The 23,401-nt window shown below is 44.2% G+C and overlaps 1 protein-coding gene across 1 annotated transcript in view; it reads left to right on the top strand.

Annotated features, from left to right (window-relative positions):
• The window catches only part of LOC128817456 (autism susceptibility gene 2 protein-like), a 357,230-nt gene extending 334,065 nt beyond the window's left edge, over window positions 1–23,165 (top strand). The window contains exons 3-4 of the mRNA XM_053995940.1: window positions 13,577–13,678; window positions 23,094–23,165. Coding sequence (XP_053851915.1) covers window positions 13,577–13,678; window positions 23,094–23,165 — 174 coding nt within the window. The remainder of the gene's footprint in view (window positions 1–13,576; window positions 13,679–23,093) is intronic.
• Window positions 23,166–23,401: the final 236 nt, after the last annotated feature.

Here is a 23,401-nt window from a genome sequence, read left to right as displayed (position 1 = left end):
TGAAATCCCTGCTGAACACACAAAGTGAATCCAGGAGGCAGAGTCCTGCAGCTGGCTCCTTCCCTAAATCTATGTTTTCTCAAGGCTTTTTTCAATGTTTATTAGTTTAGCCTTGCAATTCCATGTTTACATAAATTACATGATTAAAAGCAAAACAGGAACCTGGACAGAATGTGGTTTCTGTTAAAATCATTCCCAGTTCCTTGCTAATTTAACCCTTTTGAAAACCAGAGACATTTAGGGAGGTGCCTACATGTTTAATGCACAGGGAGCCTGTGTTCCTGCCCCTGTTTGAAGTTATTCCCCACGATATTTATTTATTGGCTTCATCCATACAGTAGCCAGGCGATGACAACAAATATTGAATAACATCAGCCTTTTTGCTGCACCCTGGGAGCCAAAAGAAGGACTTGCCTGGGCTGAATTTAAATCATAACCTGCTAAATTGGGGGAAACCTGCAGAAAAATTCATCAGCAGTTCTAGTTCTAAGGTGCATATCTGAGGAGGGAACACAGGAATTAGCTTGCGTGGGGCATAGAGATTTTTTTATATCAACTAGTGTTTGCAAGGGTAGAGCTTTGATGAATACTAGCCCATGTTCTTATCATAGATGAAAAAAGGAAATATAAATTAGAGGCTCTTAAATATAGAACTCCACTGTCCTTTGAAGAACTTTATTCCATACAGTTTGCATGAGAATGCTTCCATTGATTTTTAAAAAAATGAATTTGTTTTTGGCTGGGTTGTAATTAACGTGTAAGGCACAACATTTTAAGTAGGTGTCCTTTATCTAACGTAGCTAAAAAGGGACATGAGATCTGTGAGGGGTGAATTCCTATGTTCTAAATGAAAATGGAATTAGAAAATGAATTCCTCTCTAACATCTCCACTCAGTGTGCAGATCAAAGCCATCATAGGAGTAAATTTATGTCTGATAGTGTGGACGGTTTCAATGCACACTGGCGAAATATCATGCTGATTGCTGATTGAAAACAGTTGTTAATTCTCTACTTCACTAAATTCAGAGTGGAAAAACTTTCCTTAATAAAGAACAGATTGAAGAGAACCAAGACCTTACTGTGTGGAAATTAATGGCAGATGCATATACTGGTAGTTAAAATGTTTCATTAGATGTTAATGTCTTGCTGTGTTTTTAATTGTTCAGAAATTAGCCTCTAGAATATTAAAACCATCTGTTTGTTATCATGATGAAACAGAATACTTAAATAGTTATTAATTTTGTAGGCTTTTTTTTCCTTGTCTGCAAAACTTTGATCTGTTGAGATTTCAATGGATGCTGGATGCAAAACTGAAAAACAATTTTAAAACACCTTGGTGCCCCAAATCTCAGCATTTGCTGCCTGCCACCCATATTTTGCATGCCTGCTTTATTTCACAAATTATTATACACCAAGGAGAAGCTGACGTTTTTTAGTGCATGGAAGGAGCGTGCTGATGCTTGCTGAGCCTGTATAATGGTTGATTTAAACTGTAATATGGTACTTTCTCACATGCTGATACTTAGTTTTTAAGTCTTGTGGGTCATTTTAAAGCCCAAATATTTCAAAGCATGGAAGGGCTTCCATGTTGATCCATCATCACGGGGCTTTGTCTTCCTCCATTGCCAATTATTTACAGCTTTTTAAATTTTTTTTTTTTTTTTAATTTTTGAAGACCGGGTTTTGGGGAAGTTGGGGGTTGACAGGTATTTGGGTTATCATTTCTGATGGGTTTTTTAATCATCTAAATGAACAATAATGGGCTCCTGCAGGCCCTGACTCAGGTGAATATTCCTCTTTACGAGAGCATACATTGAATTATTTCTGGCATAACAGCAAAGAGAAGCTTACTTTTTTCCTCACCTGAGGTGAATTTAAGTGCTGAAGTGCTGTCTGCTGGGGAGGCTGTAACATGTATGTACACACAGCTCTCCAGTGTGAAGAGCACCATTTATAATACATTTTGTAATGCTTGTTATACGTGACTTAAGTGTGAAAATTTATTCAGCAAGTCTAAACATTACTTAGAGAGCCATTAACATATCTTTCCAAGTGATTTTTGACCTTTTTCTGAATAAGCACTTTACAAATTATTAAATGCCAGGATGAGGATTAATTCAAGTAACTGTAATTTGATAGTAGTCCTCTATTATAGATTTTTTTGCACTTATCTTGAAACAATAATAAAGCTGCACTTATCTAATATATGACTATATTTTCAAGATGGCTAAGTTTAGTACAATTTCAAAACATAGGAAAGAGAAGTTAAATTAAGGAGTTTTAACAGTATAAGGTACAGAAACAGTCCATCAAGTATTTGTGTTCCCTAAATGGCTTCTGCATCCCTTGAAGTTGGTGGCAATCCTGCAGTTGTGCCCTGGGATTCTGGTGGCCATTGGTGGCCCTGATGCCACTTCTCTGCTGAGGCTGCCAACACAGGGACGAGTAACACTAGCTGGCAGAATGATTTTCTGGAAATGAAGATGATTTTGGACTTGGACTGAGGCAACCAGCTCATCAGATCTATCGAGCATTAAATTACCTTTGGTCACTCTTGTCACAGGGGACAAACTACAAGATTGATCAGGAGATTTTTAATTTTTTTTTTTTTTTGACATTTGCAAACAGCAGGACTCATTATTTCAACTGACAAAAGTAGTCCAGGGTGAAAGCATGCTGCTGCAATGTATTTCACATTATTGCTTAGATGAGGGAGGGAGAGAGGTATGCAAAAATAAAAATGAAAATCCAAAATGCTGGGATAGCTGAGTGTGTTCAGAGCTCCCCTCAAAATGTTGGGATGCTGACTCTGCTCAGAGCTTCCCTCTGACAGAGGGAGGTGCACCACAAGTGTTCCCCAGTGGCACCTTGCCATCTATCAGAACTAATCCAGTTTCAAACAACTTCAACAATAGTTCCTCCCTTTGCTTTTCTCCTGAATTATTTGTGATGACTAAACTCATCTCCACATCAATGACAGCTGCTAATGAATTCAGATGCTTCATTCCCTTCCCTTCTGTGCTGCTTCAAATAGATTTTCTTTGCCAGATACTTCAGCTTCCCTTTCCTGCTAACAAATTGGTACTGAGGTATATTGTTGTGACTTCTGCTTCTCTCATTCAAGCAGGAGGAAAATACAATATGTATAGATGTGAGTTATATGTCAAAATGCTTTTACTCCCTCTCCCCCCGCCTTCCTTCACATTATTAAATTATAGAGAAATGCTATCATAATAGCCTCTTGGCCAAGTCACTGAGAGCAGAGTTATGGCTCCCTTGATAAATTGCAAAACATTATTAAGTTTTGCTCTTTGGGCTGAGAGTATTGGCATAAAAGGACATCAACCCCAGTCAGATTGGTCTTGATTGCTGCTTAATTGCTGCTTGTTTGTGTTAGCGATCATGTGGTTTGATTGATCTTGCCCTGCTTTTGTCATTATTGTTACAACTTCCTAGTTTTCTCCTTGTACAGAGACCACAGGATGACTTTTAACTCTTGAATAATTTATCTAGCTGGGCAGTTAAACGGCTTAAAATAGTATTATAGTTTTAAGCCAATAGCTCAACCTTCAAATCATTATTTATGCAACCAAATTATTAAATATTTATTCTGAGCTTATATTGAACAATGAAATAACAGGACTCCTTTCTGTTAGCAGTGGTAAGCATCTCGAGGTCCATCCATGAATACTGATACTTCCTCCTTCAAAACATTTATTTACTTCTGTAATGTTAGCTGGGTGTCACATTAGTGGTCTGCATTGAGGAAGGAAAGGATGGTGGTCACTGTGACTTAATTCAAGCCAGTGAGTACAGTCACTCTGCTCTTTCTCAGGCTGCTTCACCTCTTTAGCTATTCCAAAAGGTCTCATCCCTTCTTGCATCTCCTTTGCACCTGAGGAACACCTATCCTGTGGGCTTGAAACAAGTGGAACTCTACAGGAGCTACCCTGAGGTTGTGTTTCCCCTCATTAAAGCAGATGGAGGCTCTTAGCTGGATCTGTGGACAGTTCTAGAGCTGCAGTGCTGCTAGAGCTTTTCATCCTGGCTCATTTTCTATTTGTTCCATCATGTGATTGATCTGATTTTCTTACTTAAGTGTTCTTTCACTAAGTTACACATTTCAAAGGCAACCAGAGGCCTTCCTTAGAAAGTTGTATGTCAGACACTGGGCTCAGTGGGGTAATATTTCTGTTCTCTCCCCTTTCTGAAGATTCAGATTAAAAGTGGTATTTGCCTTCACTTTCCTACCTCACCTGGCCTTTCCTGTGTGACAGAAAAAGGAACTCCTCACAGGTCCTGGGCTGAGGCTGGGACAGAATCCCTGAGGCCCCTGTGCCTGTCACCACCACAACCAGAGCTGATGTTGGGCTAAAACTGCCAGCTTGGTTCTCCGTTCTCTAAGTGAGCAAGCCTAAATGGGACCACGAAAAGCAGTCCCTGGTGGGAAGTGTTGCAGCCAATGCATGTGCACTGCTCCTTGTTGGGTACTTCTGGGGAAAAGGGGGGACAGGCACTGCAGCAAGAGTTCATGAGTCTCCCCATTACACTTAAAATCTGGTGTGGGGACGTGCAGAGCAGAAGCAAGAAGTGTAAATGGTGTAAATGGCTGAGTAACAGCCAGAAATTGTACGTGTAAGGATGAGAATATGGATGGATGGATGGATGATGGATGGATGGATGGATGATGGATGGATGGATGGATGATGGATGGATGGATGATGGATGGATGGATGGATGATGGATGGATGGATGGATGATGGATGGATGATGGATGGATGGATGGATGGATGGATGGATGGATGGATGGATGGATGATGGATGGATGGATGATGGATGGATGGATGGATGATGAATGGATGGATGGATGATGGATGGGTGGATGGATGATGGATGGATGGATGGATGGATGGATGATGGATGGATGGATGGATGATGGATGGATGGATGATGGATGGATGGATGGATGATGGATGGATGGATGATGGATGGATGATGGATGGATGATGGATGGATGGATGGATGGATGGATGGATGGATGGATGATGGATGGGTGGATGGATGGATGGATGATGGATGGATGGATGGATAGACGGATGGATGGATGGATGGATGGATGGATGGATGGATGGATGATGGATGGATGATGCATGGATGGATGGATGGATGGATGGATGGATGATGGATGGGTGGATGGATGGATGGATGATGGATGGATGGATGGATGATGGATGGATGGATGGATGGATGGATGGATGATGGATGGATGATGGATGGATGGATGGATAGACGGATGATGGATGGATGGATGGATGGATGGATGATGGATGGATGATGGATGGATGGATGATGGATGGATGGATGGATGGATGATGGATGGATGGATGATGGATGGATGGATGGATGGATGGATGGATGATGGATGGATGGATGATGGATGGATGGATGGATGGATGGATGGATGGATGGATGGATGGATGATGGATGGATGGATGATGGATGGATGATGCATGGATGGATGGATGGATGGATGGATGGATGGATGATGGATGGGTGGATGGATGGATGGATGATGGATGGATGGATGATGGATGGATGGATGGATGATGGATGGATGGATGGATGGATGATGGATGGATGATGGATGGATGGATGGATGGATGGATGGATGGATGGATGGATGATGGATGGATGATGGATGGATGGATGATGGATGGATGGATGGATGATGGATGGATGGATGGATGGATGATGGATGGATGATGGATGGATGGATGGATGGATAGACGGATGGATGAGGGATGGATGATGGATGGATGGATGGATGGATGGATGGAGGGATGATGGATGGTTGGATGGATGGATGGATGGATGGGAATGTGGATGGTTGTATATCCATGCAGGCAAGGATGGCACTCCTGTGGCACTGCACATCTGTGTTTCTCAGAGTGTTTTTTAACCATACAAAGACTAGTTTCCCTTACACAGGGCCTAGGGAGGGCCCTGGAAATCCAGGCTGGGACACAAAGAAGCTCAGCAGCGTGGCTGGGTAAAGCCTGGGAGGGCAGATATGTCCCGCCCTGCCTGCAGCCCCTCTGGCTGTCCCCAAGCAGCCGGAGCCTGGCTCCTCATCCCACTCTGCTCCCAGCCTGGGCTGTGCAGGCTGCTTGCACAGATTGATTGGTACAATGGAGAGCTTTGCAAGGTGTAATTTTAAAGGCCGTGTTTCTCACTGTGCAACCATCAAAATGCAAAGGGTCAGGAGAAGCCTATATTTTTTTGCAATTCAGCTTTTGAAGTGTGCTGAAATACGCTTCATTTGCTGCAATTGCCAACAGCTTGCTGTTTCATACCACTCTTAACAGGAGCTGGGGAACAGAGCGAGTCTGTTACACTTTCTGTGGTGTATAATGTATGTATGATTCTGGGGTGTGATGAGTTTATGCCAAATTTATCTTTGATTTCTGTATAAACAGCACAGAAAAAATGATGGGCTGCATTCTCTGTGAAACTTAGATAAAACAGAGCTACAGACCTCCTTCAGAGTACCTTCTGTGTGCTGTGGATCTAAGGTTGCCCAAGCATATAATGAAGGAGAAGAGGATCTGGAAATAAATGCCTGTTTCTTTCTCCCCCACCCCCGCCTGGCGAGGATGCTGTTTATTCTTAGCCTGTGTTGCTTCAGCTCCTGCTCCTGCCAGCAGAGCCCCATCACTTGGTGTGTCTGCAATAACAATGCTAAATAGCCAAATTCTCCCCAGGAGCACAGGGGGAGAGCTCTGCTCCTTTGCTGGACCTCCCCCACTTAAGGTTGTAGGGGATGAGTTCCTCTACTCCAATTTATTGAGCAAGTGCAGCAGCAGACTCTGGATCAGCTCAGAGGCAGCAGGAAATGACCAGCAGTGCTGCAGAATAAGTGAGTTAAAGATACCCTTGTTATGTATCATCAAGCTCATTAGAAAATTGTTTGTAGTTATTTGTTCAATTTAGATTTTTTTTTTTTTTTGTCAACAGAAAATTGAAAGAATGTACATATGTTTATTCTTATTTTTTCATGAAAAGAGTTTTGGAACAGAAAAATGACTGACTTTTTCTTCTAATTAAAGGTAGGAAGGAAACAAAAGATAAGATGTTGTCTTTGTTGGTTTGCCTCACATTTACTATAAAAGTAAGAAAAAAAAAAAACAAACTTCATTTCTGGTTGGGATATCAGATCCTAGGATGATGACACGGAGGCCTGGATTCTCAGAAGGTGGCAATTTCTTGGAGCATCTGCATTGGTCGTCATAAAATTGTATATCAAGAGGTAAACAGAGGGCCTCTCCTAATGTTTTATTGTATCTCTCAGGTAACAAGATTTTTCTTCCCTGAGGTGAAAAATGTCTTTGTATTAATAATGTTCAGAGTACACACACGGTGTGAATTCTTTTTTCACATTTACTGCCTAAACTCATGTGCTGTAAATATTCTTCCTCCTCATTATCTCACCTCTGATTTGCTTTCCTTGTGCTGCTCCCCTGTTCAGGCACACCATGGCTTTGTTAGAAATGCAGTGAAGAGGTCTTGCTCCAGACCCAAGCCACCTTTAATGCTGTGGGTGACATGGGAGTGCTGTATAAGGAGCATTTGTCTGACTTCTGTCAGTAGCAGGAGAGCTATAAAGAGAAGTTTTGAAATGACAGCTGTTAATCATGATTGAAATCAGAAGTAACAGCCCTTGATCTACCCTGTTGTTTTTTGGTTCTTTCTTGCCATGCACTTCTTTTATTTGTTTTCATACAGCCAGGTTTGTTCTTGATAGTTGATAAAATATGTTTTCTTTGCAATCTGATACTGAGTTCTGCCTGAGATGTGCTGCTGCTCTTTCTGCCTGGTTGAAGACAGGTCAGGGCTGTGTTTGCTGGGCAGGGCAGGGCTGGCCTGGGGCTGTCTGTGCAGCCTGGCTGCTCTGGATGTCAGAGCCCTGCCTGGGGCCTGGGGATGGCCCAGCAGGCCTGGGCTGTGCTGGGATAACTGGGATCTCACTGGGTTCACACGGGCTTCCATCTCCAGGCTGTTGCTCCCTGGCCTTTGGAGCAGCTTGCACTCATCAGCAGTCCCTGCTCTGTCTGTGCTTCTGCCTGGATCCGTGTGTGCCCTGCTGAGGAAAAGGCTGTGCCCGCCAGAAGTGACAAAAATTCCCATTCTTGAGTCCTGTTCCATGCTGGGAAAAGTCCAGAGAGCAAATGGAGGCAGGCCCTAAGGAGCAGTGGAAATGTGTGTGTGCTGTGCCCTGCTCAGGACAAACTCCTGTCAGGAGTGGGGTGGGCTGTGCCTGTCCAGGATTTTGGGCTTGGGAAGCATTCCTAATGGCACATGTAGGAGTCAGCTGAGCTGAGCTAGGGAATTCACTCACCCAGGTGGGAGCAGGGACTGCCTCACCCTTGCAAAAGCTGTAGAAATAAAGGATGACAGCAGAAGTGAAAGTGGAGTTCTCCTCCCCACAGCAGGGTTCTGCCATCTCTCAGGGAGCAGGTGTCCCCTTCCTTTAGGACTCTGGTAAAGGCTCAGCTTGCTGGCTGTGCTCTAACAGGGAGAGGTGTTAGTATTCTTAACTTTAAAGTATAATGTAGTGAAATAATCCTTTCATTCCATATGGCATAGAGGCTCAGGCACCTCAAAATGATACTATAGATTTACTGCTGCCAAATGGCGTGGGGTTTTTAAACTAAAATATATCTGAAAATAAAAAAGCTCAGGAGAGCCACAATAGGGTGTTTTTGACATGATATATAAGCTCTGTGAAAAAGGCTTTTGCCAAATTCTCAGCATGTTTATTTATTTTGCTTCTTGTTATGTGCTACAATGGAATTATCTAAAGTGGCTTTGGGATCCAGCACAGCCAACTGTGGTCCCGAGAGGACGATGCTCCCTGGAGTCTGGGGCTCAGCTGCCCTGCCATCCTCCCTGACACCCCTTAACATGATCAGCTCTGCCCTTCCTTCTTTTCCTGGCTGAGAGGAAAGGCCACAGAGAGCCCTGCTGTCAGGGATTACCCTTAGGAGTGTTTTATGGCTTTGTCCCTCCTCTCATGTCACAGAAATGTCTGGCTGGCACAGTAGCTCTGGCACTGTTGCTCTAGGCCTGTCCTACTCCTAAACCTGAGAGTTTAGCTCTACTTTACCCTGTAAAACTGAATGGTAGAAGGAGCACAGCAGAGAGCTGCTTTCCCTGGACACAGATGAATATTCAGTTTGCACTTTCACTGTCACAAAGTAGGGCTGAGTGTTTCCCTGCTGCAAAAATAGTTCTGTTAGATTCCAAGTCACCTGAAAATCTCTCCGTGGGCTGACAGAAGAATTCCTGTTAGCACTTGCTATGACAGCAGTTTCATGTTGATGTTTCTGCATCTATTTTGGTTTATTCATAATTTCTGGATGGTTTCTCTGTGACCTTCAGACCTGAGCAAGTCTCTCTTTCTTCATCAAATGGTCCCTCTTGGTGTTCCATGCTTTGTGCCTCTGTTCTCTGTGCTCTCAGTGTCCCTCTCCCTGCCCTGGTCCCTCATGCCAGTCTCCAGCTTTGCCTCCATTCCTCATCACTCTGCAGAGCAGCAGAGTTGTGACTGAAGTTTTGTGACTCAGTCCATGAGCAGCAAGTTCTCCAAACCACATCGTGGCTGAGGCCAAACTCCCCCAGCCCCTCTCACACCCCCTCCTCAGCAGGGCAGAGGAGGGAAGAAGTTTGTGAGGTAAAGGCAAGGAAGTCACCCATTATTGTCATGGGCAAAACAGTCTTCACTTGGGGGAAAAAAATTCAATTTATGGTCCATAAGAATAGATTTGAGTACTCAAACAACAAAAATTGCAATGCCACCCTCTGCCCCCACAACTCAGCTTCCTTCCTTCATCCCTGTGTCCCTGGCTGTGGTGCTGTGGAATCCCCCATCACCCACTGATGGAAAAATCCTCCAAACAGTCCAGTTCTGGAGAGCAGGGAACACCTATTCCTCTCACTGTCTGGGGAAGGTGTGGGAAGGTGGAAGGTGGAGAATCAGAAATAAAACCTTTGTGGAAGGTGAAGAATCAGAAATAAAAGCTGAGCCCCAGCCCAGCCCTCAGCCAGCAACCACCCTTCCAAATCTGCTTTTTGGCCTTTTCCTTTAATAGAAATGTAGTTATGACTGTATGCAGTTCTGCTTGACTTCTGGTGTCCTCCAACAAATTCAAATGCATTACAAACTAACAGGTTCTGTAGTACAATGAAAGATTTCAAAAAATGACCAAAAACTAGAGAAGTTTTGGAGCTGTGGGTGTGCCCCAGGATTGAGTCCTGTGTTATTCAGCCTGGGCAAGTGGTCTTGAGGTGCTTTTTTTGCACATACCTCATCTCTCTCTAGGGGAGTCCCTGAGACTGCACATACTTCTTGTGCAGTCAGAGACACTCTGAATTTTTAGGGTTTTTGGCTAGAAAATGTCTGTATTTCCTCTTTGTGAGACCCTTTAGATGGATCCCGTCATGGACAAATTCATTCCCACCGTGCAGTGAAAGCACAGAGTCAAACACACGTTTTGTAAACCCTTTTTCACTCCTTGCCTGGTGCAAATTAGGAGATTAATGCTGTGTTAATGTGGGAAGGTCCTCAGTGAGACCTTTGTAGAATCACAGAATAACCTGAGTGGGAAGGGACCCCCAGAGATCATGCAGTCCAGCTCCCAGCCCTGCACAGACAGGCATAATGGGATTGTCATGCTGGTGTTGCTGTTTGGGTGGGGTACCCTGCTAGAAACAATAGAGGAACAAGAGTTGTCAACATTGAATTTCAATTTTTTTCCAAGGAAAGTTGCATTTTCCAGGGAAAGTTGCATTTTCCAAGAAAAGTTGCATTTGCGTGGGGAAGCTGATTTTAGGGTTGCTGTGTGCCCCAGGTGATGACCCAGATGCACACAGTGTAACTAAAGATCCTGCCTGTTACGTGTGGGCCTTCTGAGCAGCACTGTGTTGTTTCAGCATTGTTTTAAGCAGTTGGATCTGTGCAAATAGATTGAAATTAAATGACCCATGGCCTGTCCACATTAAATGTTCTCATGTGCATTTGAGTGTAACTTTTGGTTCTTAAGAGAAGACAACGGGCCCGTTTCCATGCTTTACTTTTTTAATTTAACACAGATTGATGGGTTCTGGAATAAAATGTAAACCCTCAACAGTTTGGCACATGGAGAAACTCAACTTGGAAAAAAAGAAAGGAAAATATGGAAAGCTTATAAATCTTAACTTGGACTTATTTCTGAGTTTGCTGTCTAGTCCCTGCAGTTCACTTTTTTTTCTACAGAGTTTCAGGCTCAGATGTCTTCATCATGTTCTCTTACTCCTTGTAAATTGTGTCTAGAAAAATGACACCTGCTGGGTTTTTCTTCTCTTCTCTGTAAATAGCTGGAATTCGTGATGTAGAAGAATTATAAAACTGGGCTGTTATGATTAGCAAATATCTAATGTGTGAAGATTGTGTACAAACTAAATTTAGGTTCTAGAAATAAAATCTGAGACTGGAAAAATAAACGCTTAACACCCCACTTGCAATGAGAGTTTTTCCATCATTGGGCAGATGTTGACAAAAGACCAAGTCAGGGAAACTTGATCCATTTTCCTTTGGGCGGGTAAATTTTAAACTTGGGACCATAAAATTACAGGACACAGAGGTCCTAGATAAGATCAGTGAGTTATATATGAAGTGTAAGACTTCTTGAATTCGTTATCCTCCCCTCTGCCTCCAAGAACTGCTCCCAAGATCTCTTGGATCTGACTGATAAACCATTCCATTGGAAATAAAAATCATTTTACTGGAAATGTTCTGGCTGAGCTGTGGAATATTTAGTCTATTTATTGAATTGTAAGTGTCTGACAAATAGCTCTGGTCCTTCTGATACGTTTTCTTTGGGCTGAGAGTAGCCTGTGCCATTTTTTGTAGTTGTGCTCATGCATTGCAACTCAGTTGTGCGTTGGAACTTGTAGTTTGTGTCCTTACTTTGATTTCACTGATAGAGAGCACCCAAAGCTCCCCTCTGCTGGTGAGGGGAGTAAGGGATTAAGAAGTGGCACACAAATACCAAACTTGCAGATGCAGTTTGCTCCGGCTGTGGTAGGGAGAATGTGATAACCTGAGGGTGAGGATGCTTTTTGTGCTCCTTCAGTGACCCTGGGAGGGAGCAGCTGTGGCTGTGGGTGAACAGAGTGTACAGGTGGGAAAACATCAGCAGAAGTGTAGGTTTTATTTGTGTGCATCTGTAAAAATGCATTGGTGTGAATTTTTGTGTATGCTTGTTTCTGCTAGAACTGGAAGTAATTGAGAGAGAGAAGAAAAAGGGGGAAGAAAAGGTGATGGAGAGTGATGGAGGAGGAACCTTTGGTCTCCAGTCATGGCATGGAGATGAATGAATACCTGCTCCAGTAGGGTGTGAATGGAACTTACCATCATCCTATGAAGAATTAGAGCAAGTTATCAGGAGTTGTTTGGTGTTTGTTATATGGATATTGATAAGTGTAGTAGGTCTCTCGTAAAATATTTCATTAGGTACCTCACCAAGTATTTTCTCTGCATTTACCTCTGCTTCCAGTATTTATGTGTGTGATCTTAAGTCTAAATTTCTGAAAGAGACTTCTTGCCAGTGTTAACCACCAGAGTTAGTTCAGACAAAGCATCAGAAAGGCTAAATGAAAAAAAATTATACATCCAAGCAAAATGTAAAGAAGGATATTTTAAATCAAAGATGTGCATTTTCAGCATTGCAGTAGATGTGGATGGTATCTTCCTCTTGCTCTCTAGGTGTATATGTGCTTGTGGACATGTGTAATGGGTGTCTGTGGTGAGTGTTCCTCTCAGTACACTGCTGTTTAATGTGGTGACTTGAACAGGCCAAAGTATAAGAGAAAGCAGATGTATTCTCAATTGTAATGAAAATGTAGTTTAGGGGTTTTTTGTAGTTTTTTTTTTAATTACAATGCCAGTAAAGTTCATTAGAGCTGGTTTGAAAAACAAAAGCAGTTTGATACCTATTAAGTAGCTCCTGTTGTTTTATGAACATTAAGGTTTGTTAGTCAAAAATTGTTTAGAGTGCCAGGCAGTGTGGTTTCTCTCCAGCAAAAGAAAGGCTGCTCTGGGGTGGTGACCTCCTCTTCCCCTGGGGAGACTCCCACTGATCTCAGGTCCTCAATGCTCTTATGCTGTAATGAGGGAGGAACTGATGCTGTGAGTGCTGCATTGTGACGGAAACCAAAAGCTTCATCCATGGCAGAAATACCTTGAGAAGTCTGAAAGTTTCCCAGATGAAGGTCTCAAATTGTGATTTCCTTGGGACACGAGGGTTGCCTCCTCCTGCCTGCAGCACCTGTAGCTCCCATGGGGGCTGTGGTGCCCAGGACTGTCCGTGGTGTCCCTGGGGCTGTGCCCTGGCACAGGGACATGGTGCCACTGGCACTGCCACGGAGCCACGGCCACGCAGCTGCTGGGGCTTGGGCGTGGATAAAGGAGAGCGGGACAAGGACACTCGCCCGAACCAGGCTCAACTCTTGCTCTCTTTGTGTTTCCTCTCTGCTGCAGCTCAAGCCAGGCCAGAACAGCTGCCGAGACAGCGACAGCGAGAGCGCCAGCGGGGAGTCCAAGGGCCTCCACCGGAGCAGCTCCCGCGAGAGGCTCAGCGACGTAAGTGCTGCTCAGCAGCTCGGGGGGATTTGCTTTCTGGGATGGTTTGTTGCTAAAATCGCCTTCCCTTTGGGGGTTCAGGTGAGATATGGAGGGGGGGAGGTCAGAGAATTAACTTACAGTAGAAAGAGATCCCGCATGCGTCTGGCGCTGAATAAACATGCATGCCTACTTTACAACTTGTACCTGTTGTGGGGTTTTTCCACAAATCACAGGAGGGGAAGAGGTAACTTAGGTCTCCTGCCCTGGTTCAGTAAACTTCTTACAGATTGATACAATGTCTTTCTGTGTGCAAACACTCAGCTCTTTGGAAACAGTTGAAGGCCATTTAATAAAGTTAAGATGTTCTGCATAGCTGAGAAGTGAGTAACATTTTTACCCCAAGTGATGGAGGAAAAGAATGTATTTCTTTGGGCTACATACTGTCTTTATGAGAAGTATTTGAGTGTCTAGAGAGACTCAGTTATATATAATGAATTGATATAACATGGCCAACAATAGCATAAGCTCTGCCTTTGTTGCTCTACCTAAAGTGCTGTGGAAGGGCCTGAGATGGCAGCCCTGTGGAGAGTGTTTTTCTCCATGGGAGAATGCTGGTCATTCACCCAGTGACACGCATGAGTTGTTCTGACAGAGCAATGACTACAGAAATCTTTCTGTTGCTGCAATTAGATTACTATTTATTATGTGTACCATCACAATCCTTGAGTGTTTTATTCATGGCTCTGTGTCCTCTGTGCCACATGCTTTACAGCACAGAATATAAAGAAAGCCCTGTCCCAATAGAGTGTCTAAATTGGGGATTTTGTAGGTCAGATCCTTTGCTGGTAAAAGCATGGATAGCTACATCAGTCAACCCAATTTGTACCAGCCAGCAATCTGGCCCTTTTAACTAACCCACATTTTGGAAATGGGGATTTTATCGATAGCATGTCTGTGTAGATTTGCATGACAGATACCAGATGGTGTCCTCTATAGGCCAATCCAATAAAACTGAACTGAGCAGGCATTAAAAGAAATACCTTTGTAAAGGATACATTTCGTTGTGCAAATTTAAGCCTGAAGGCACACAGCTAGCAATTTTTGCTGAATTGTGCATATCACTGCAACAGATGCCTGATTTTTTTTTTTCTGTGAAAGTGTGAAATCTGTAGCACTCTCTCTCCACATCCCTTTGTCACGTTATTTTAGAGGTCCATTTCTTCCCCAGAGCCAGCCTTTATGGGTTACATTCAGCTAAACACTTCAGAGCTTGCCCTTCATAGCTGTCAGATGAGGTCAGTCTCAGGGCTGTGAGATCTCTGCAAGAGGAGAGTGAAACCAGAGAAGGTAGTAAGGAAATGCTCTGTACAGGTAGCAGTGGATGGCAGCTGGATGTCAGCCTGTCACCATCATCATCCTGGCTTGTCTGAGCCCTGTGGCAACTGGGAAGCCACTGCAACCAACTTCACAATTACACAGCACCTTCAGCAAAAATTTCACAGCTCCTTACAAACTTGATTTTAATTCAGCTTTGTCATTCCCTTGCAATGCACTGAGTGGAGAGCTCTGAGGTTTATTGGGCTTCTCAGCAGCTCACAGCATAGCCCTGCCAGACCTGGCAGTGAGAACAGAGTCCTGGGTCCCCTTCCACCCATCAAATCCAGTTTTTCTCTGATGTTTGTACAATACTTTTCCTTTGTCTCGGTGCTGTGGCAAAGTAAAAGGAAGTAGAGAGCAAGTACAACTTCCCTAGTGCACCTGAGAGAGGACAGAGGGATTCACAGGTTGCTCAAAAGAAACGTTATGTAAATACATGTGGCGATGTATATTTTAAAGTGCTATACATAATTTATGTTTTGCTTAATAAGGAAAGTTCCTTTGCTTTGATAATTCATTGCAATACAAGCATGTCTCTCTGGTCTGGCATTACCAGTTCAGCTGACATTTGAAAAACACACATGAGACAGCTTTCACTATGCCTGGGTCTGTGGTGGCCCTTCCCAGGCTCCTTCTGTTCAGAGCTGTCCATCCCACTGCCCTCTCCCAAAGTCAGTTCAGAGCTGTCCATCCCATTGTTCCTCCTGTCCCAAAGCCAGTTCAGAGCTGTCCATCCCATTCCCCTCTCCCAAAGTCAGTTCAGAGCTGTCCATCCCATTCCCCTCTTCCAAAGTCAGACACCCTGTGTGCTGAACTGACAGGACCTTCCAAACGGTTATTTCATATAATACTTTTTGAAGAAGTCAGATGTCTAATGATACCCACTGTTTACTGTCCAAAAAAAAAATTACAGACAACAGAGCAAGTTTTCTCTGAAGCTCTGCTTCTGTTTTTACAACTATTTTCTCAGAAAAAAAATATACAAAAAAGTGTACCCAACCAAAGATAGAACCAAAAATATGAAGCATTGCAGGCAGATTAACCCTGAGGTTAGAAAGCAAATTTTGCCCATGAAATATAATAAATCTCCACTATTGTCACCTGGCAGCACTGTAAGACTAAGCATGGCTCCTGTATGGAAATGTGGCTGATGACTGAAGTGCATGTTCTCCAGGTGGGCAATCCATTTTCCCATCCCCAGTTTGAGCAGGCTGGTGAAACAGGAATGTTAGAGCTTCACAGGCCCTAGAGCAGGGCCTGAGTGAGAGCTTAGTGACAGATGCAGAATGAGGGAGAGGGGATAATGAACATCCAGCTGCAAAGTGACATGTCAGTGGCTTCACTCTCCTGTCAGGGAGCTTTCAACTTTGCCTATTGTAAATGTACCTGCAGTCCTTGGATAATGCAGAGTGATGCAAAGTCTGTTTACAAGGAGTGACTCCTTTCCAGGCCAATGAGATCCAAGCAGGTAATTTGCAGCATTTGTGAGAGGTGGGAAAAAATGAAAAGAAGATAATTCAATGAAAAGACCATGTTAAACAGGAGATTTTTCTCATAATGAGGCTTGAAATAGCGTCAGACAGTAGGAAGGGGAATATCCTGTGTTCTTGTCAGATGCAATGCAGTGAGACTGATTTCTGTCAACTCCTCTCTTTGTCCTCACCTGGCACACGTGTGCACACACCCACCCTTCTGTGAGGGAGCATAATTGGCAGAGAATTTGACCTCTGCTAGATTAGAGATAAAGATTGCTCAAATGCTCCAGTGCAAGCAGTGCCCTGATCCAGCTCCCCCTCTGAATTTCATAAACCCATGGCTCTCTGCCTTTCTCCCCTGTATAGGTTTTTTTTAGGAATGACAACTTGCTTTTTCCTTTATGGGCAGAGGTAGCTCCAGGGGCCTAAAAGAGAAATTGGAGAGCTGCTCCTCCTTCATATATAGGGTGCTGTAGTCAGTTTAATCTCATCAAAATCTTGCCAGTAGTAGAATTCATTTTGTTGAGATCTTCCTTGGAGACAAGATGGCAGCGCTTTCTCTTTTGCTCAGATTGGAGCTCAGTCAACTTCTTTTCCTTATCTTCCTGTATGTATTTATTTTTAATTGAGACCTCCCTCTTTGGAATACATTTTTGTCATGTTTTACAAAACAGCCAGGAGAGTTACCTGAGGAAAACATGAGAGTTACAGCTAACCTGGATGGTAAATGCACCAAGTATTCAGGAGTTCAGCCACCTCTTTGCTAATCAAAAATCAAACCCCCTGATTTCTTTGGATCACATTCCTAAATTCCTGATCTACCTGATCTCTGCCCTGCCTGCTGCCTCTGGTGTTGGTTGCAGGCTTTCAGTGAAGGGGTGAACAGCAAAAGCCTCTCCCACATGGTCATTGGATGGGATTCAGCACCTCATCACCTCTTGCTGCACTTGGCACCTTTCTGTCTGGAATGTTTTTCCATTTCCTGAACAGGGAATGAGACAGGAATCTTCCCATCTGTCCCTACATTAAAGGTCTTCTCTTGGGCTCTCAAAAAAGCTCATCAAAGCTGCTGCACTCTTCATGAGTGCTCCCCTGCTCCCAGTGCTCTGTAGCTGCGTGCTCCTCCTGTGCTGGGTACTTCGTGCTTGAGAGGAGCCACAGCCAGGAGGTGACAATGAGGACCAAGTCCTGAAATCCTGAGGTGCCCTGCCCACCAGGTCTGTTGCTGTTTGCTTCAGGAAAAGATGCGTCTACACCCCTCCAGCAGTGTAAACCTGTGGGCAGCTCATGGTTTCAGCCCCAAATACAGGATATTTTCAATTCTTTTGTCTCCCATCCCTCTCACCTGCACAGAGCCAAAGACAAATTGAGGGACGGCCTTTGGGTTATGTGCTGTGAAACCCTCAGTGCTGCTCCCTCTCCAGAATAACACCAGTGATGCTGGCAGTGTGTGGAGTGGAGCCACACGAGCAGAGCTCCGTGTCTGTGTGCTGTGCCAGGAGCTGCTCAGCAGCAGTGGCTGTGCTTTGTGTGCGTGTGCCTGCGAGGGTGGGGATGTGTGTGTTTGTGTGTCTAAGGTTGGGTGCTTAAATGCTTTGTTGCATTATGTTAATTCCTCGGCAGTGCAATCAAATTCATGTCGTAATTAAAGCTGTCAGTTGGAAGGCAAGCCAATCGCCAAGAAAACACAGCATAACAAATGAAGTGAAATGATTCTGCGTGTAGCTATACAATGCTTCGCCAGGCATGAAATTAAATAAGTAATTTGATGTTGACATCAGAAATTGAAATGATACCCACTGTTCCTTCATTCAGTCAGACCTGCATAAACAATAGCCAGAACAAATATGTACAACACAGTCTTTCTCCCCACCCAGCTCCCCAAGTAATGCACAATATATATGCAAAATGGGTATAACTGTGCCTTCCAAGACCTCAAGGATGTAATTTTCTTTGGTACACAATAAACTAATGCTTACACGAGGGTTACTACATTTTTGCTTCTGGGCCAAAGTTCTTTTCTTTAAGAAATGATGGAAACAAAAAAAAAAAAAAAAAAAAAAAAAAAAAAAAAAAAAAAAAGGAAAAAAGAAAAAAAGGCGGGGGGAAAAAGCCCTGAACTCTGTCAATTTTAAGCAAGTGTATTTTGCTGATGGGCACCTGATGCAGGCTTCTGCTGGTGGTTGTGTGAATATCAAACAGTATTTCTAATGTCCTATTTTGCAAAGGGTTTCAGAAAGTGAAACCATTACCTCTATTATAGGCACACTTTATATAAGAGCTATAGAACCAGCCAGTGCGGGATCACGACTCAGCACGGGCTTGTAAAGATGCTTGTACAGTTGGTGCCAAGGCTGGGCACTGGGTAGTGGGATCCTTTCGCTATTGGGAGTTACCCAAAAGGTGAGAAGTTGTCTCCTTGCATAGCCCTCGCTTCAGCCTCTGTGCTCTGTCAACACACGGTTCACAACACAGCTGACAGTCATTCATGCATGTGCAGCACAGTCTTTCATACTTCAATTAAATAGAGTTTGCAAACTGTACTCTCCATATGCAGCATGCAATGTGTGAAGGGCTATATTTCCATCCAGCAAAGTCAAGTTCCCTGAAAATGCGCAGTTGTTCAGTGAAAGTCATTTGACTGCTATGTTTCGACTGTCCTCCCATGGCCATTGCAGCATTGCTTTTGAAGGAATGAAAATATTCAGTGGGAAATATTTTGTTTGCTTATTCTTTTTTCTTCCTCTTTATTGTTTTGTTTTGATACTCTATCCTTCCAAAACTTGGAATAAAAAGCAGACAAAAATTACACACAGATGCAGAATGCAAACTTTGGAGCTTTCAGCCAGTAAAGTAAGTTTAAAAAAACTGTGAGTGAAAGAGTGGGACTCGCTTGGCATCTGCACATAGCTGAAACAAAAGTGGTTATAACGATTGCACGTGTTGCATTTGTGGGTAGATCTGCAGCTTAAATGAAAGGAATCTCAGTGGCATGAAGCAGAGAGCAGGGTGAGTGAAGAGGAAGGCAGTGTGTCTCGTGTTGGGTACTGAGCAGGGGGTGCTCTGTGCCAGGGCTGCAGGGCCACAGGGGCTCCCAGTGATGCCAAAAGTCACAAGCCAAACAACATTAAGATGATAAAAATCTGTTACCTTTAATGAAGGTCCTCCAGGTGCAAGTATGGCAAAATGCACGTGATAGAGGATTTTAACAATTTTGTAATTTTAACAAATTAGTGTACTTTAGAGAAAGTATCCAATTAGAGGAACAGTTAATTAAGTAATCCCCCCTTTTGCTTCTGCCCTCCACTGAAGCCCCCATTGCCCCCCCCCCAGCTTCTAGGCCCACATTTTTTATGTCTACAATATATGGAAAAAAGAAAACATCCTTGGTTCACTATAGAGGCAAAAAAGATTAAATAAGGGTCCAGGAAGGTGAGCTTACTGTTCTAAAATCTTAGAGAAAGGGTAGGCAAAGAACTAGAGTTAGTTAAGGAGCTATGTAACTGTATAATAGTAGTCTACAGAGTTATGAATATATGAAAAATGTATAAAAAGCAAAAATCTTTTTGGCACCTCCAAAGCAGGACCTGTGCCCACGGAGTGGCTGTGCCAGAGGGCTGTGCCCAGCTGGGAGCAGCAGCTGGGCTGGGCAGTGGGCAGGGCTGTGCCAGTGCCCAGCTCAGTCCAGCAGAATGGTCATTCCAGGGACAGCAGGGAAGCAGAGCTGGCAGGGACATCATCCCTGGCACCAGGGGCTCTCCTGTGGGTGAGGGTGGCACAGGGCAGCAGCAAGAGTGGGGACAGGAGGGCTTTGGAGTGTCTTTGTTTGTGTGGAGTTCCTTTGCCTGCTGATAGCCAGAGCTGTGCACTGCAGATCTGCACTTTGGGTCCCTGTCTCAGAACAGGGGTGAAGTGACAGAAATGCTGTGTCTTCCCAGTGCTCTGCTCGGGCTGCTGGGGCCCCTCTCCTGTCCCTGAGCTGTGTCACCAGGAAAGGGAGGCTGTGCTGAGCTACAGGAGTGGGAGTGGAGCTACAGGAGCAGGAGTAGAGCTACAGGAGTGGTAATAGAGCTACAGGAGTGGAATAGAGCTACAGGAGTGGTAATAGAGCTACAGGAGTGGTAATAGAGCTACAGGAATGAAATAGAGCTACAGGAGTGGAATAGAGCTACAGGAGTGGAATAGAGCTACAGGAGTGGTAATAGAGCTACAGGAGTGGGAATGGAGCTACAGGAGTGGAATAGAGCTACAGGAGTGGTAATAGAGCTACAGGAATGAAATAGAGCTACAGGAGTGGAATAGAGCTACAGGAGTGGAATAGAGCTACAGGAGTGGGAATGGAGCTACAGGAGTGGGAATGGAGCTACAGGAGTGGGAATGGAGCTACAGGAGTGGTAATAGAGCTACAGGAGTGGGAATGGAGCTACAGGAGTGGTAATAGAGCTACAGGAGTGGGAATGGAGCTACAGGAGTGGTAATAGAGCTACAGGAGTGGTAATAGAGCTACAGGAGTGGAATAGAGCTACAGGAGTGGGAATGGAGCTACAGGAGTGGGAGTGGAGCTACAGGAGCGGGAGTGGAGCTACAGGAGTGGTAATAGAGCTACAGGAGTGGGAATAGAGCTACAGGAGTGGGAATGGAGCTACAGGAGTGGAATAGAGCTACAGGAGTGGGAATGGAGCTACAGGAGTGGGAATAGAGCTACAGGAGCGGGAATAGAGCTACAGGAGTGGGAATAGAGCTACAGGAGTGGGAATAGAGCTACAGGAGTGGGAATGGAGCTACAGGAGTGGAATAGAGCTACAGGAGTGGGAATAGAGCTACAGGAGTGGGAATGGAGCTACAGGAGTGGAATAGAGCTACAGGAGTGGAATAGAGCTACAGGAGTGGGAGTGGAGCTACAGGAGCGGGAATAGAGCTACAGGAGTGGAATAGAGCTACAGGAGTGGGAATGGAGCTACAGGAGTGGAATAGAGCTACAGGAGTGGGAATGGAGCTACAGGAGTGGAATAGAGCTACAGGAGTGGGAGTGGAGCTACAGGAGCGGGAATAGAGCTACAGGAGTGGAATAGAGCTACAGGAGTGGAATAGAGCTACAGGAGTGGGAATAGAGCTACAGGAGCGGGAATAGAGCTACAGGAGTGGAATAGAGCTACAGGAGCGGGAATAGAGCTACAGGAGTGGTAATAGAGCTACAGGAGTGGAATAGAGCTACAGGAGTGCTAATAGAGCTACAGGAGTGGGAATAGAGCTACAGGAGTGGGAGTGGAGCTACAGGAGCGGGAGTGGAGCTACAGGAGCGAGAATGGAGCTACAGAAGCAGGAATGGAGCTACAGGAGTGGGAATGGAGCTACAGGAGTGGAATAGAGCTACAGGAGTGGGAATGGAGCTACAGGAGTGGGAATGGAGCTACAGGAGTGGAATAGAGCTACAGGAGCGGGAATGGAGCTACAGGAGTTCCACACTGGTTCTCTGGACAGCCTCACTAGAGAATGCTTCTCTGCTTTTTGCTGCTGTGCCCATGGGCTCTGGAGGCTGGAGCTGGGCACAGCTCCCCCTCTAATGGAGCAGCCTGACCTGGATTAGCACCAGGATCCCCCATGTCTCTGAGAGAGCCTGCTGTGTAATCCCCATTGCTTAGATGAAAAACTAATGAAACAAAACCCTTTATCTCCTTAATTCCTGTGACTATAGAGGTTGTGATCATGTCCCACTTAAACTGAATTTCATGATGCTATTTTTTTAAGGCATTTAAACAAATTGACTCTTTTCCATGGTAGTAATATTTGTTTTAATTATTTTTATAGGTTTAAGTTTTGAAATCTATTTCACACTGTAGATATTTGCTGTTTGCTTTTTTGTTGTTGTTGTTGTTGTTTCTGAACCCTTGGTTTGTCAAACAATGTGGACATCCAAATGGGAAATTGTAGTGACTGCATTCCCCAGAAAATGGTACATTGACTAAAGCAGCTTCTCTGTGCCCACGCATTCTTTACATTTCAGACTACTAATTATGTTTACAAAATGTCTCATTTTAGAAAAGCACTATGTGTGTACTAACCAGGGCCTTTCGGGAATAAATTGGCAAACAGGTCATACACTGAAAAAGTCATCCAAACCCACCGGGCTTTTTGTTTTGAAGTCAGTCTACTTTTTTTTCCCTTTCTCCCCCTCCCGCCTGCCCCTTTGTGGCCATGAAGCTGAGGAGCTGGAGTCCAGGGCATTGAATGTCAGCATGTCAGGGAGGCTGGTTGATGAGTGTCTGTTTAGTCTCAGTGCAGGGCGAAATGCCATCATTAATTCATTACCCAGCTGCCTGTCAAATAAATTGGCAATTACGTCCACCGCAGAAGCTTGGAATTCAGTAAATAGCACGTTACCATCTCCGAGTCGTTGAGAGATGTAAAGGGAAAAATTAAGCAACAGCGTGTTTGTTTCAGTAGCAGATGACAAGGGGCAGGACGCTGGTGCTGTGATGTGGTGATGAAAAGCTTGGAAAGGGCTGGTAATGAGCTGTGTGGATTGGAACGTGTTAAAAACCATCACTGACTTTCCACTTTGTCTTTGTGTTTTATTGCAGAGCTCAGCTCCTTCCAGCTTGGGAACAGGCTACTTTGTAAGTGTATTTCCACTTTCACACGTGTGCCTCTGAGCAGCAGAGCGTTCCTCACACAAAGTGCCTTCCACAGAATGCATGGACTCAGGGATGTCCCACCAAGCCCATTCTGCCCAATGGCTGAGTGCACCCTTCTTACTTGTTCCTCCACAAATGCACTGCAAGTAGCATTCCCAACATGGTCTGTGTTTTCTTGAACTAATCAGGTGTCATTTTAATTACTACATACATTTTAACAGCACTTAATTTACACAATTATAGCAACTAAAATG

This window comes from Vidua macroura, chromosome 20 (genome assembly GCF_024509145.1).
Source record: "Vidua macroura isolate BioBank_ID:100142 chromosome 20, ASM2450914v1, whole genome shotgun sequence".
NCBI lineage: Eukaryota > Metazoa > Chordata > Aves > Passeriformes > Viduidae > Vidua > Vidua macroura.
The sequence above is the reverse complement of the archived record's forward strand: the minus strand, read 5'-3'. Positions and strand labels throughout refer to the sequence as shown.